Here is a 16,263-nt window from a genome sequence, read left to right as displayed (position 1 = left end):
ATAGAAATTATTTTTGCTTGCTTTTCCCAACACACTGTACCTTCTTACAAATAGAACATAAGAATGTGCTTATATCAGGATATCTGTAGTGTTCTATTGGATGCTAGCCAAAATTTATCTATTTGTCTATCCATCCATCCATTCATCCATCCAAGATTTGATATTTGAAAATGAGACTGACTTTCATTTATGGGTATTACAGTTGAAATGGATTTCAAGGCAATTAAAAAAGCTGAAACTTATATAAAGATTTTTTTTTGTTTTGAAAGTGGAGTATAGTCATTTGGTCCATTATTAGGCTGTTGTATTGAACCAGTATTTACTGAGTGACTTCTATATTATATGCTGATTATCTTATTAATTTGTGATTTTGAATGTAAGGTGAGAAAAATTTGAGAAATAACAAAATTTAATACATGTAAAAATGCTTTCATTCTTGTTTGAGATGGAAAATGTAGATTTTTAATAATGTATGTAGTCAGGCTTTTATAAGCCTTCAGTGACATCATGTAAAAATCCAACTCCTGTAGATTTTGCTTTATGAAAGAAAAAATACAGAATTACCCATGATCTTAGCTCTTATATCCATAGAAAACTGCAGCATACTAATCTTTTAAAACTAAATAATATGTTTAGTTGATGACAAAAAATCTACTGTACATTTTTATTTCAGCCAGGTGTGGTGGCTCACACCTGTAATTCCAGTTCTTTGGGTGGCTGAGGTGGGAGGACCACTTGAGGCTAGAAGTTCAAAACCAGCTTGGACAACATAGTGAGGCCCTACCTATCTCTACAAAAAATAAGAAAAAAACTAACTGAGTGTGGTGGCACATGCCTGCGGTCATAGCTACTTAGGAGCCTGAGGATGGAGGGCCACTTGGGCCCAGGAGTTAGGGTCTAACTAGATGTTTCTATTGGATTCCAGCCTGGGTGACAGGATGTCTCTTAAAAAAAATTATTATTTTTACTAGTTAACTCCACTTTTCTTAATTACTGTATATATACACATTTTTACATAGGATAATACATATATTACTGATTATAATTATATTTAATCTTTTATTTACTAAGGACTTATTCAGTGAAATGATACTTTAATGCTACTTCAATTAGTTACGTGATTTATGGTTTATGAGTATTTTATAACTAAACCCTCACTGGAATTTTGGCTTGCTCTTTGAAGTGGTTTTGGTTTATATTTATGTTGTTAAGTTTCTACTCATCCCCCCAAAAAAGTCACTTTTCTTTTAGATATCTTTTGTTTCTTAAAATTGTTTTTAAGTAATCACTTTTATAAGTAAATCTATAATAGATTTCGGATTGAGATAATAGGGAATGATGAGAAAAATTGTCATTACTTGACTGGGAAAGTAATTTAAGTTATTTTCCTAAGCTTATATTTTGACAAATGTAGATGCAAAATATTAATAGTAAAGGAAATTGCCATCATCAGAAAGAATAGTATTTTTTCAAAATAAATATCATTATTAAGTGTGGCTCTTTAACTTGATTCCTCTAGACTACTAAAAACCTGAATGTTCACTTGGTATGATGGATATTGTTCTTCTGTTTTAAGAAAAGGAAAGAAAAGTCAATGACTTTCTAGTAAGACTAGATCTACAAATTTCTTAAGAGGACATAAGCTTTATTATAGCAATAGATTTTAGACTTAGAGTATATTTCTTTTGGAAAAATAATGAAATTTGTTTCTAACAAAGGAAAAGTAATACCTAGTTTTAATTTTTTTCTTGCCCGCCATTGCATGATTGATACATGGCATCTTCTCACGCCTAAGATTGAAACTATCAGGTGCTACCTGGTTTATTTAGGGCAACCTCAGCCTTTTCCCAGTTAATTTTAAAATGTCTGCTTCATACATGTTGAGCCACTGCATTTCCTGCTTTAGAGCCTGGTGTTATGCCAACATTACTATCTGTGCTGCCTCAACTACAAATTGGATGAACAGCCTGTGACACTTTTTCAATATTATTACATTAAACCAAGTGGATTTTGATTGATAACCTAATATTCAACTAATGCAGAACATCAATCATGGCAAGTATATTAATTATTTAATATTGCAGTCTAATTCAGAAATCGATGTGCTGCATGAGGGGAAGGGAAACTCATGGTTCCCAGAAGATTTAAGACAGGGAATGATTAAAAAAAGACCTGCTGTACTCCTGTGTGTTAGTTCGATACAAATCTTTATTCATTTGCCAATAATCTCTTCCCATTTTCCACTTCAGGACCATTTTATCAGTTTTGAGACCTATAATTGAATTAAGTCTGCTTTCAGCACAGGGCAAAAGGAGTTGCACAAATATTGATGAAGTCATGACAGGGACAACCCAAGAGACAGACCACTAAAGAGGACAGGTTTTATACCATTTGTTGTAAGATCCTTCTATCAATGTCTTGGATGTTGCCTCTCTATTTTTTCAAATTCATTAAAACTTTTAGAATCACTTTTAAGACTTTTGTGTTTAAATATCCTCCATCATAATAACATATCTATAGTTTATTTTTTATCTTCATCTACATTATCCTTCTTACTCTTTCACAGCAACCTGGTATGTTAGGTAAGGCAAGTAAGCCTCACATCATAGGTGGACAATCTGAGATTGAGAAAAGTTGGATTTTACTCAAGCTCACATGACTATTTTGTAGTAGTGTTTAAATTTGAGTGTAGGCACTCTACTTCTAAAACCAGTATTGTATGTCATACTGTCTTATGTTGTATTTATGTACTCATGATACTTTACCTGTGTTGTTTTGAGATGGTCATTCTTCCTTATCTTTCTGACCAAAGTAAAAGTAAAGAAAACTGATTTTCATGGAGAACTTGAGTAAACTTAGGTGTCCCAATGTGATATGTTAAGCTTTATGTATATGCAAACCTTCCAGATATAAAGGAAAACTTACTGGTTTATCTTTCACTAGACTAGAATATACTTAAGTCTCTGACTCTCATATATGTTTATATTACCTAAAATTACCTTCTTTTCATATATACATACATACATATGTATACATACATAATACATACATATGTATGTATGGGAGTAGGGGACTTAAATGTATTTTGTCTTTAAACCATTAAACTTGCTGCCCCAGCTTTCTTTTGGTTCATATTTGCCTGGAGTCATGGGAAACCTTTTTTTGGGAAACCCTTCTGAATCAGTTTGTATTGTGTGTCTTTTGTAAATAATACATTGCTGGATTTTGTTTTTTTATCCAATCTGAAAATCTTTTCTGGAATTTCAATTCCAGATGATTATGGATGAACTTTCTCTGGTTTTCTTTTTAGTTATTGATTACTTAGATTACAATAATTGCTCAATTCTAGGTCATCCTTTACTTGCCTTACCTTGTTGATTCTTCCTGAATTTATTTCCCTTCTTACCTGCATTATATTCCTCAAGACTTCTTTTAAATAATGTCTTTGTGTGGTGAATTTTCTGAAACCTTGCATGCTGAGAATTTCTTTATATTTATTTGTATTTAAATAATAGTTTATTAGCTATATGTTAATTCTTGGTTCACAGTTCTTTTCCTGTAACACTTTATCTTGAGAGTTATTATTACTCCATTGTCTTCTTGTCTTCACTTTAGTGTTGAGAAATCTAATATCAGTGTTATTCTTCCTTTGTGTAGGGGACTCCTTTTTCATTCCAGAAGCTTTTTGACTTTTCTCTTAATCCATTATAGTCTTAAATGTCCATATAATATGCTTTGCTGTGGATTTTTAAGCATCCTTTTCAGCACTCTATGTGCCCTTTCAACCTGAGATTTGAATATTTTTATATCTGGGAAATCTCTGTCATTATTTCTTCAAATATTTCTTCTCTTTCATTTTTTTTTAACCCTCCTTCTAGGATTCTCATTATATAGATGTTAACACTTCTACTCCTGTTGTTAATTCTATCAATTGTTTGTCTTGTCTTTTTGCCCCCTCCCTATGCCTTCTACAATAGTTCTTCTACCCAGTTTTCCAGCTTATGAATTCATCCTCTGTCTGTATCTATTGTGTTTTCAATCCATCCTCTGAGTTCTTTATTTCAAATCATTATGTTTGTAATACCCACTATCATATACTGGTTCTTTTTCAAAACTTCATTTTCATACTTAGATTTCTAAAAATCATCTCTTTGAAGATGTTATTATGTTCACATTCTTGTTCTGTTTTCTCTGGATAAGATTATTATTTTTTTAAATTCTGGTTTATACATCTTACAGTTTTCCTTGTGGGTTCATCTATTTTTTCCTAACAGCATTTAGCTGCCTCAGATAGTAATTTTAATCTAAAAGGAGGGGTAAAAACCTGAGATCTGACTTGTGCTTCTCCAGGCTAATTTAAAAACTAGAGTGGACAACCTCTAGTGTTCTAGTGGAGCCTCAACTACTTTCCCCATTGTGGCTTCCACACCCTCAAAAACAGTAAAAATAAATAAATAAATAAATAGCCACCCACACCCTACACATGTTCGTGCACATACATGCACCTGTGCCTTCCTCCTAATACTACTGTTTTATCTCAGGCAGCAGCTCAGTGTTGCAAATTGCCTTGCTCTTTACATGGGTTGGAGATAGAGTAGGACTGCGTAGTACTGCTCAGAGACCTGAGCTGGTTGCTACTGACTCTGTACCCAAGCTTGTAGTTGTGATTCAGATGTCATATCCTTAAATATATTGATTCAGTCATTTTATTGGGTGCCGGAATATAAAAATTTAAAAGATGGAATGCATATCGTCAAGGAGTTTTCACTTCACTGGTGTAAGTAGGAAAGTAAATTGGCATTTATAAAATACTGTGATCAGTTCTGTGATGGGACATGCCCAGAGTGTTATGGAAATATATAGGAAGAATTCATTACGTGATTTGTGGGAAAGGGAGGAGTTTTCCCCAATTGAAGAATGGTTTAGGATGAGTCCTGAAGGGTGGATTTTTGTTAGATAGGGAAGATTAGAGGAGGCTGGGAGGAAAGGAGCATTTTAGGTAGAGGGAGAAAGTGGTTCATTGGTGAGTGAAACCAGGTTAGTAGCTTGTTGTGACTGCTGTTGTTACTTTTCATGTAATGTAGCATTGGCAAGATAACAGAGGGAACAGGTAAACTGCAGTATGGTAAGATATTGTAGATTTTAAGAAGAGAATTGACATAAGTTTACATTTTAGAAAAATGTTGCTGTGTTAATGGACAATGAATTGACATGGGACCAGGAACTATTGACATTCAATAAGAGGATATTGCAGCAATTTAGGGAGAAAAGATGATGGACTGAAATACCATAAAAGCTGTGAAGATAGAAATTGTTAGATCTAATGATAATTAAGGATATTGGATAGCCAGGGCCCTGTAGTTGATTACGTTTGATAGTGAAGGAAAGGGAATGTGCCAGGAATAATGTCTAGTTTTCTCTCAGCCATGCCATTCAAAACATTTTATAAATATCTTTTAATTTAAAGAATTACTTAGAAACATGGCAAAGCAATAGCCTACATTTTCTTTTTGTTTTAAAGAACAGTTTCTTGTCCTCATTCTAAAATACAGGTATCTCAGAAAATTAAGTGATTTTCCCTAAGATTGTGGCAGACACAGTTGACAACAAACCTACCCTGAAATGAGACTATTTACAGTCTTTGTTTATCCCATTTTGTGTGGACATTAATAGGTTTCTTTCAGAATTATTTAACGTGTATGATGATGAGATGCTGCATCAGACCCTCCTGGCACCATTGTATGACATACCTTAACCTTTCTAAAATCTGAAATATTCTGATAAAGCATGACTAGCCCCAGCTATTTCAGATACTGAAGTATGGACTTATACTTTGAATCTGATCACTTGTGTTCTTTTTATATTGCAATATTATTTTCTGATAAGAACCATTTTGTGACAACGTAGCTGTGGGAGAAAGTGAAGTAGATCTGTATTATATAGCACAGACTCTAAGATAGATTGCCAAGTGAAGGTACAAAATGGGGTGTATAATATGCTTCTATGGTGGATTTCAACAGACATAAAAAGGGGACACACAAACACACACACACACACACACACACACACACACACACGAGTGCATAGAATATCTTCAGAAGGATAAACCAAGATTGAGAGCTGAGAGTCAGTGATGGTAGGAATACTTAATTTTATTTATTTTGTGTGTGTGTGTGTGTGTGTGTGTGTGCGCACACACTCACATATATGTTGCCCTGTTCAGATGTTTCACTATATGTTACTTTTTTGTTTAAATTTTAAGTTATACAAATAACTGTATTTGAATGTTCTTGTGAAAATGTAAAGATTCATTTGACTTCCAGCTCTGATAAATGCATTAATTTTGTAATGATAAAGTATAAAATAATTATTTATATAGATAGTAGCCTTCTCTCACACCTTGCAGTAATTTATTCCTATCATTTGTCAGTACGACTACAGACATTAGAGATTAAATAATGAGTTTCAGAAACCATTAAATATCTAAACATTGAATATATAGTTTTGCTAAGATTGCCAGAAGCAGGAAATACAGAAGAGAATGGCTGAAAATTAGTGCTAATCAGTAGAAGTGGGAATTTACTCCTAATATATCAGACTGGGCAGTGAGAGCAAAGATTGGAAGCCATGAGTACAGTTTTCCAGCAGCAAATCTGAAGGGAATAAAAATGGAGAAATTTGGAAAGATAGTATAGCAAGACAAAGGAAACAGGTAAGTATATTTTTGGCAAAGAAAAAGTAGAAGACAGAAATAGAAAAGAAAGTTGAGACCTCTCAGAGAAGCGAGGAGATGTGGGGAGAAGATTAAACATCATGAATATAATAATGTTGTTTATTGTTGGAGGATTTATATTAATAATTACTTTCTGCAATGTGGTAGGATTATTATTTTTGGTTAAAAAAGGTAATGCTTGGTACATATAATGGAACTAAAATACTGCTTGATCAGAATGAGAAAAGCCAAAGTTCATTTGTCGTAAATAAATTGGTACAGATTGAAATTAGAAAAAAATTTAACTGTTTGCCACATTTCAACAAATCTATATTTAAATTATGTTTGTTACATGTACAGATACTTGTATTTTTAGTTCCATAAGCAGTCTCTTTTACAGTAAAAAGCAGGAAATTTAATACTTAAAATATATCATGATATTTGATGTTTATGATTTCTTTGGTGATATTTTCTTTTTTAATATTAAAACGATCTCAGGTCCTGATTTGTAGTGTACATTAAATTCATAAAATTAATGACAGAGAAAATAGGTTAAGATTTAGTTATTTAGCTATGTACTCACTAATGTATTCTTTATGTGTACATTCTTTTTATAAAAATGTAACCATTGATGGATGGATATTTGAGAAACCAAATATAATAAAATGTAAGTTGTAGAATATGGGTGGTAGATAGAATCTGTAAATTTGAACATTTTCATAATGTTGGAAATAATAAAATAAACAAAATTTCTAATAGAAAAGCTAGTGTGAAAGGAATAGATAACTGTGTGAAGAGTAAAATGATGTTTGTGAGTTCTTTATGTTTTTCATTGACTGAAAAATCTGAAACTTCTTTTAGTGAAATACCAATTTCATGGTAAATCTAATATAAATTATCTGTTCACTTTTGATAAAAATTGTTTTGTCCTTAAAAACAGTGTTATGAACATAATACGTATGAAAAATTACAAGGGTTTATAAAACATTTTTGAGGTAAAAAATTAGAGCAGACAAGGATTTAGCAACTATTTAGAACTTTTATTCTTCTATTTTAGGGAATCTGGAAACATCAAAGCTGGATTAGAACATCTGGTAAGTTCTAATTTTCTCTTGAACATTTGCATCATCTTTGATATCTGCATTCTAAATGAACACTTTTGAATGAGCTTTGAATACCTTGTATTGAGAAAGTCAACCATTTCCCAAAGGGTCAGCTTACTGTTATTATGTGAAGGCACTTACATTTTCATTTCTCTTATCATTTCAAGGGAATTTAAAAAATTTTTAAATTACTCTTTTTTGATGTAGAGATGAAATAAAATGGATGACAATCCTTGAATTGATGCTTGCTGTAATTATAAACAAAAATTGTTTGGTGTAGAATTTTTGGCATATCTTGACTGATGAAAACAAGCTTGTGTTTTAAGAAAAACACAATCAAATATTGCATGCATAAATATGGTATGTTTTAGCAATTTAGCAGCTTTGAAAGAAGTGCACAGCTTTGTCTTTCCTCATGTCTTTGCTTTATGAATAATGCATTGGTTTAAACTACATTCAGATTTAGAATATAAAATAATTGAGATGCAAAATTTTTGGTTTAAGTAAACATTTTAGAGAAAAGTGAAATTCAAACTGATTTAGCATTAAAATCTGTTATTGATCAAAAAATTGGAAAACCCATACAATTGTAATATGTCTGAAATTCACTGAGCCCACTGTATTGAGTGTTTATTACAACATTAAGTAGTTCATTTAAACTGAGCATTACAGAGTCATCCTCCAGTTTCTGGTCAGATCCAAATGTTGAATAATTGATGGTACAGATTCCTTTGTAAATACAGTCTAAGTAGTTTTTTAATGCAAGACTTCATTCGTATATCATACTGTAGCTTTGTTAACTATTAATGTACTTTTGTTCTGCTTCCACAAAAGCAAACAGTAGAGACAGCTTCATTTTGACTTATAGCAGTTTTTTTTTTTTTACAGAAATTTTTGGTTTTTCTTTTACAGCTAATGGAAACTGAGGAAACCTAGACTTTTAAAAGTGATCCTAAAAATTAGAGATTAATTATTTAAAAGGAGGATATAATAGAAAATTTGAGCTATGTGTTTGGGGATTAGAAGTTAGTAAATAACATGCTTATTTTCATCATTAAAAAGTATTTCCTGAACCACCGTTTATCACTTCATAATAGCACATAGATTTAGGACATATGGACATCAGAATAAACATGTTAATCTGTAACATCACATTCCAGTATCAATTAGGGGCTTACAACAAGGAAGAACAGCTATCATAGTGCCAAAATGAGGTATCTTTTATTTTTTATTTTTATTTATTTATTTATTTTTATTTTTTATTTTTTATTTTTTTTTTTGAGATGGAGTCTCACTCTTTCTCCCAGGTTGGTGAGTGGTACGATCTCGGCTCGCTGTAACCTCTGCCTCCCAGGTTCAAGCGATTCTCCTGCCTCAGCTTCCCAGTAGTTGGGATTACAGATGCCCATCACCATGCCCAGCTAATTTTTTTGTGTTTTTAGTAGAGATAGGATTTCGCCACATTAGCTAGGCTGGTCTCAAACACCTGACTTTAGGTGATCCGCCCGCCTCAGCCTCCCCAAATGCTGGAATTACAGGTGTGAGCCACCCGGCCTGAGGTGTCTTTTATACTTTTGTTGTAAATTATTATTTATTAAAAAGACTTTATATTTACTTTGTTCATGTTCTTCAGTAAATAAAAATGCCTTTGATGTTTTACTAGTTTAAATTTTGTACTTTTTATACTTACTAGTGGCATCTCATTTTCAGTAACTATTTCACACGTTTATATTGTACTCATAATTTTATCTAGCAGTGGTTTTTCTAGCCATGCCTTGGGCTGCCCGGAAAGCTCTCCAAAGAAGTTGGTACTGCAGACTTCTGCTACTCACTTTAACCAAAATAGTTCCACTTTTAGTTATTTTGTAGAGTAAACTTTTGAACTTTGTAATAATATTTCATCTGAAGAAAGAGTACTCTGGCTAAAATTATTTTAAAACTTTGTATAAAACATAGCTACTCATTGAAGAATAACTGTATATTAAGTATTCTTCCCTGTTTTCGACACTGTTATATTTCATTTTTACTTATGTCATATACCTCAAATATATTTCAAAGATAAGCATTTTGGGAATAAAGAGCCAGGACTAGCATACAGTTAGGGAGTAAGAAGCAGATGACTTGAATGCATTTTATCTTAGTTGTTTGAAAGACTGTAACTTGATGTTGTAATTGACCCACTAACTGTGAACTATTAACAATATTCATCTATCCGTCTGTCTGTTAATCCATCCATCCATTCATCCATCTTGCATTTTACATTAATAATACTCAGTAAAGTCAGTGATGTTATGAGGAATACCTTTATAAACCTTTCTAAAAAGGTTCATGCCTAAAATGGAGCTAACCTCACAATTTGTGGGTTGAGCATTAATGAAACCTGTTCTGTCTAGTACCTGTGGGCACCTGAGGTTTGTGTCTCTCCCTTTCACTGCTGAGCAGGTTGTTTAGAGCCTTCTGGCATATATGTAGCTCTTCTTTGAATTGGCTGTATATCCAAATATAATTAGAAGTATATGTTTGAAGAGATCAGTGTTAAAAAATATATGATAAAATTAAAATGAGAAAAGCACCCTGTACATTTAGAATTAATCTCTTTGTATAGCTTTCTTCAGTCTTTATTTTTTAAAAATTATTTACTTAGATTATCATAGAGAATTAGCATTGTTCTAAGGGGATAAAAGCCAATATACATTTTAATAAGTTAAGAAAAATTACGTATGTCACTTGTATACTTGCTACCAGGTAACGTAGTTGCCCTGTTTTTGTACTATATGTGTATATGCTCTTCTTGGTATATAGTTAGATGTAACCCTGAAAAGGAGAAAGCAAGTGTGGATCTGTGGAGAAAAGAGTGGAGTAGGTGAACTGTTCCCCTGGAACCTCTTCAAGGACTGATTTCCTTTACTTAAGTTTTTTACAATCTCCTAAACCATTGATTCACTGTCTCTGTTTTTTTTTTTTTTTTTTTTTTTTTAAATCATTTATTTCTCTCAATGTTGCCAGGTGATCCTGAGAACTGTCCTGGTATGTCATTTTCCTCAGCTTAAATTTTTTATAATAATGCTGTCCAATACCATCTTATTTTTCTTTTCACAAACTCGTTCACTACCCATAAAGTCTATGCCTGTTTAAAGTTCTAGACTGAGACTTTGAAGGCTGCTGCTCTGTTATCTATTGATGATTCTTGTCTGATGATTGCAAAATACAGATTTTCCAATTCTACTGCTGCCTCCATGTTACAGCCAGCATTCTACAGTAAGGAAGAGCCCACCTTCCTTATTTTATTTATCTATTAGGAGTAAGGACTCATGATTTTAATTTTATTAAATAGGTTATTGTCAATTACTTTCCTTATTTATTTTGATGCTCAGATTGTTCCAGATTTATCAAGAGAGAATCTTTTCATGATGGCTTCTGAGTTCTTTTTTTTTTTTTCTTCTTCTTGAGACGGAGTCTCCCTCTGTCGCCCAGGCTGGAGTGCAGTGGCGCGATCTCGGCTCACTGCAAGCTCCGCCTCCCGGGTTTACGCCATTCTCCTGCCTCAGCCTCCCGAGTAGCTGGGACTACAGGCGCCCGCCATCTCGCCCGGCTAGTTTTTTGTGTTTTTTAGTAGAGACGGGGTTTCACCGTGTAGACCAGGATGGTCTCGATCTCCTGACCTCGTGATCCGCCCGTCTCGGCCTCCCAAAGTGCTGGGATTACAGTCTTGAGCCACCGCACCCGGCCAGCTTCTGAGTTCTTATAACAAATGAGAACCCTGACTCCTAATAACACCAATACAGTTACTCCTTTGTTCAGTCATATAATGTACATAAAATAGTTTTAGAATTGCTACAAGCATACTTTGAGTAAAACAACCCTATTAAAAAGAGTTCAAGATTTATTTGCAGTTCCTTTTCTCCAATGAGTATAGTTATGTTATTCATTTGAAATATAGTTGCATTTATTTGTTTCTGTTTGCATTCAATTTAGGTGTCTTTGTCCCCATTCCTATTGATTTAGTTATGTTTGAACATGTATGATGTTAACATGCTTCCAGAGGTCAAAATTATACACAGTGGTATTCTCAGAGAGGTGTGTCACTCTCTTCCTTTCTAGCCTGTTCTCTTCCACCCCTTGTAAAATAGCCAATTTTATTGACTTCTAGTTTATTATTAATCCTTTTTTTTTTTTTTTTTTTGGTAAAACTGTGTGTGTGTGTGTGTGTGTGTGTGTGTGTGTGTGGTCTTTTTTCTTTTTCTTTCTTTCTTTCTTTTTTTTTTTTTTTGCTTAACAGTGTATCCTGGAAAAATTACTGTGTGTATCATTATATTTATTGTGTTTCTTTATTAAGGGTCTGAGATTTTAGCCTACTTGCATGTCTTCCACAGTTGTATAGATGCTGGCAGAAGATATGAGATTCCTGGGTCAGAGGCAAAGTGGTTTATTGCTAACAGCACAATGGGTAGCACATGCTTCATGTGTGTATACGTTCTCTTGACCCTCAGGTTCCAAGAAGTAATGCTGCATACTCAGTGGGTTTGTGTCATAGCCTATAACATTTTTTTTTTTTTTTTGCCTATAACATTTTTTAAGGCTTAAAGAAAATGAGTGAAAACACTGCTTATATTGTTGTGCTTAATTAGATTTTATAATGAACTTAAGAAATATAATTTTTTAAATTTGATGAATAATCACTTACAGATAAAAGTCCTTCTGATAATAACCCCAGGATTATGTCTTTTATCACAGAAGGGTTGAAGGAGTGGAGGTGGGTGGTTATTAGATGTTGCTCCTGGCATTTTTTTTTTTTTTTTTTAATGCTGCTCCAAAGTTGTAGAAAGTTGACTCTGAGTTCTTCTTGTTCTATCAAAGGGTGCTGACTCGCTGACTCCATGTTTTTTTCTTTTTTTTTTTTTTTTGCTTAACAGTGTATCCTGGAAAAATTACTGTGTGTATCATTATATTTATTGTGTTTCTTTATTAAGGGTCTGAGATTTTAGCCTACTTCCACAGTTGTATAGATGCTGGCAGAAGATATGAGATTCCTGGGTCAGAGGCAAAGTGGTTTATTGCTAACAGCACAATGGGTAGCACATGCTTCATGTGTGTATACGTTCTCTTGACCCTCAGGTTCCAAGAAGTAATGCTGCATACTCAGTGGGTTTGTGTCATAGCCTATAACATTTTTTTTTTTTTTTTTGCCTATAACATTTTTTAAGGCTTAAAGAAAATGAGTGAAAACACTGCTTATATTGTTGTGCTTAATTAGATTTTATAATGAACTTAAGAAATATAATTTTTTAAATTTGATGAATAATCACTTACAGATAAAAGTCCTTCTGATAATAACCCCAGGATTATGTCTTTTATCACAGAAGGGTTGAAGGAGTGGAGGTGGGTGGTTATTAGATGTTGCTCCTGGCATTTTTTTTTTTTTTTTTTAATGCTGCTCCAAAGTTGTAGAAAGTTGACTCTGAGTTCTTCTTGTTCTATCAAAGGGTGCTGACTCGCTGACTCCATGTTTTTTTCTTTTTTCTTCTTCTTTTTTTTTTTTTTTTTGGAGATAGGAATCTTGCTTGGTCTCCCAGGCTGGAGAGCAGTGGTGCAATCTCGGCTCACTGCAACCTCCACCTCCCAGGTTCAAGTGGTTCTCCTGTCTCAGCCTCCTGAGTAGCTGGGACTGCAGGCACCTGCCACCATGCCCAGCTGATTTTTATATTTTTACTAGAGACGAGGTTTTACCATGTTGGCCAGGCTGGCCTCAAACTCCTGACCTCAGATAATCTGCCCTCCTCGGCCTCCCAGAGTGCTGGGATTACAGGCATGAGCAACCACGCCTGGCGTCTCCATGTTTTTCCTACCATTATGTTTTAAAGTTCTGGATGATGTAGTGAGTAGTGATGCTTATTGGACTACTGAATGGGGATTCAAATGTTTACTTTCAGCTGGGGGGTTTAATGAAGTTAACACGTTTTTGTTTTTCCAATTAAGAAAAAAACATAGGAGATAGAGCCTTGCCATTTGATGACAATACCGCTATTATTATTTTATAAGCAAACTATACAAATGATGCTATCCTTTTCTCTTGGGAGAAGGATTTAGATCAGAAAATATTAAGTTGAGCTGTATGAAAAATTTTACTTTTTTAGGTCAGAATAGTTTCGTGGGTTGTTTCTGGCTTGAAAGAAGGACAGCTGTGCTATGCCCCCTTTGGCAAGGAATGAAATGAATTATCCTGATCAGTATGATGTTTCTAAAGCTTCCTTTGTTCTCTTTTCTGAAAGTCAAATAAATAGAAGTGGCTTGTAGTAACTGACAGAGTGATCTGGGGCAGTGCTTCACCATCTTTAATGTACATTTGAGTCACCTGCGATTCTTGCTTAAAGCACGTTCTGATTCTTTGGGTCTGGGGCACAATTTGAAATTATGCATTTCAACAAGCTCCTAGGCAAGGTTAATGCTGCTAGTTCAGTGACCACCAGAAAGAAAAATACATTAAAAGGCATTCAATTGAAAGACATGTGTCCAGTGAAGAAAGCTTTCTGAATCTGGTGAAGAATCTAGGTGTTTTCCTTGTACTCATTGAGTATTATTCTGCAACCTATGAATGATTGATTGGGTGTTCATAAACCCAGGGGAAGGAGTACTCCAAAAAGTTTATAGAGGGGCAAAAAAATCATCTTATCTTGCAAGAGTCAGACATTTGTTTTAAAATTTTTGGTTTAGATGTTAAGTTGTATTTTTCAGGACTGGAGTTGGAACCTAGGACTAATAATACCTTGTTAAGCTTTAAGTGGAAAATTAAATGAATGATAATACATCTTTTAGTGAAAAGGGTTACAAGTGTTTACAGCTTTAAGTGGGATTTGTTTTCTATTAATAGTTGAATAGCAAAAGAACTCTGGAGCCATACCTGTGGGTTTTGTCTCTCCACAGAGGTCTCATTTATGTTTCTTATATTGTATAACATTTGAGAGTGATGACCTACTTGTCCTTGTGGTCAAGTAACACAGTCTGACCATTTTAAGTGTTGAAAAGCAACCATCATTAATAGTTTGTTTAGCCCATCAGTGGTTTAGAAGAATGTAGTTCTGCTTGCCAGAAATGTAGGCAGGCCCATTGCTATTAGGTATTCATCAATAACGATCAGGTTCCAATAAAAGCCCTTTCCTTTCTGTTTTAGACTATTTTACATAGGACTTGAAAATCAAACTGCCGTATTTCAGTTTTCAGACTAATAGCTCTATTTAACACAAGCATAAACACAGTTAATGGATTATTATCATACTTTTGGGAATTCAGTTAATATACAACATGAGCTAGAAAATGCAAAAATAGATTATAAACCCTATTCTAAACTTTCGTCTATGGCATTTTAGATATTTCAGTTTTAGCTTTATATTTTCTTGCTGTGTTGTGAAAAAATGTTTTTGACATTTGTCTAAATGAGTTTGAGAGTGTATTATCTCAAAATGCACTAATGTTACCCATATACTCAATAAATTTATTAAACACTGATTAAAAATGTTAGCTCATGTCACTATTTAAGGATTTCAGCATAATAGATACCTTTCCTCCCAACATTTTAATTTATTTTTCTCACCTAAGACAATATACATTTGAGGTTTAGGGTAAAACTGCATATTAAAACAGACACTTTCCTCAAACTGTGATCATGAGATGAAACAGCATGAAGTTTTTCTTCTTTCAACGAGACCAATTCCATAAATCTTTCTCTTTCCTTTTAACAGACAGTGTGTCCTATGAATGTGTGCAAATTAAAATACCTTTAATGTGGATAAAATGTTAATGTCATGTTAATATCATATTACTGTCATAATTTCTTAGGCAGTTTACAGATCTTAAATCTGAGGACTGGCATATAATCTAGTCATAAACAGTGCCGTGTCAAGTGATCCATTTCTCTGATACATTTTGATGAGTTACAAGTTTATTGAAAACTGCTTCTGTAATAAATGATTAATATTGTCCAGTCATTCAAATAGCATGAACTTGGGCCCTTCTCTGCCCTTCCCCAATTCCTCCTTTCACCCTCTAGAGAAAGATCTGTGTGTTTTATTATAAGACACAATGGTTTTTAAAATGGTGAGGAAATGGTGGCAGGCTGATGTTTAAAAAAAAACAAGATGTCATGCAATTTTCATGATATTGTTAATAGTCTCAGAATTATGTTTAATATAGATAATTTTTTTGACTTTTATGCACCTGAGGTTATTAAAGCTTTTAAAAATAAAACTATTCTAAATGCATTAAAGTAACCCCCACTTCCCATTACTTAAGGGTCTAAATATCAGACCTTCTTGAATATTGTATTCTTATTATTGTTTTTTGTATTAGGGTTCAAAACACTGTAGGCTTGCCTTCATTGCAGGGCATCCCATGTGGTACCTAGTTGTCATTTCAGGGGCTTTGTTGGGATCTAACTTAAGTAACTGTAGAGAG

The 16,263-nt window shown here is 33.6% G+C and overlaps 1 protein-coding gene across 1 annotated transcript in view; it reads left to right on the top strand.

Annotated features, from left to right (window-relative positions):
• The window catches only part of RSRC1 (arginine and serine rich coiled-coil 1), a 438,117-nt gene that overhangs the window by 190,779 nt on the left and 231,075 nt on the right, over positions 1-16,263 (top strand). Inside the window, exon 5 of the mRNA XM_033203207.1 lies at positions 7,770-7,806. Within this exon, the coding sequence (XP_033059098.1) occupies positions 7,770-7,806 (37 nt within the window). The remainder of the gene's footprint in view (positions 1-7,769; positions 7,807-16,263) is intronic.

Source organism: Trachypithecus francoisi, unplaced genomic scaffold (genome assembly GCF_009764315.1).
Source record: "Trachypithecus francoisi isolate TF-2019V2 unplaced genomic scaffold, Tfra_2.0 Lachesis_group0, whole genome shotgun sequence".
NCBI classification, from domain to species: domain Eukaryota; kingdom Metazoa; phylum Chordata; class Mammalia; order Primates; family Cercopithecidae; genus Trachypithecus; species Trachypithecus francoisi.
The sequence above is the reverse complement of the archived record's forward strand: the minus strand, read 5'-3'. Positions and strand labels throughout refer to the sequence as shown.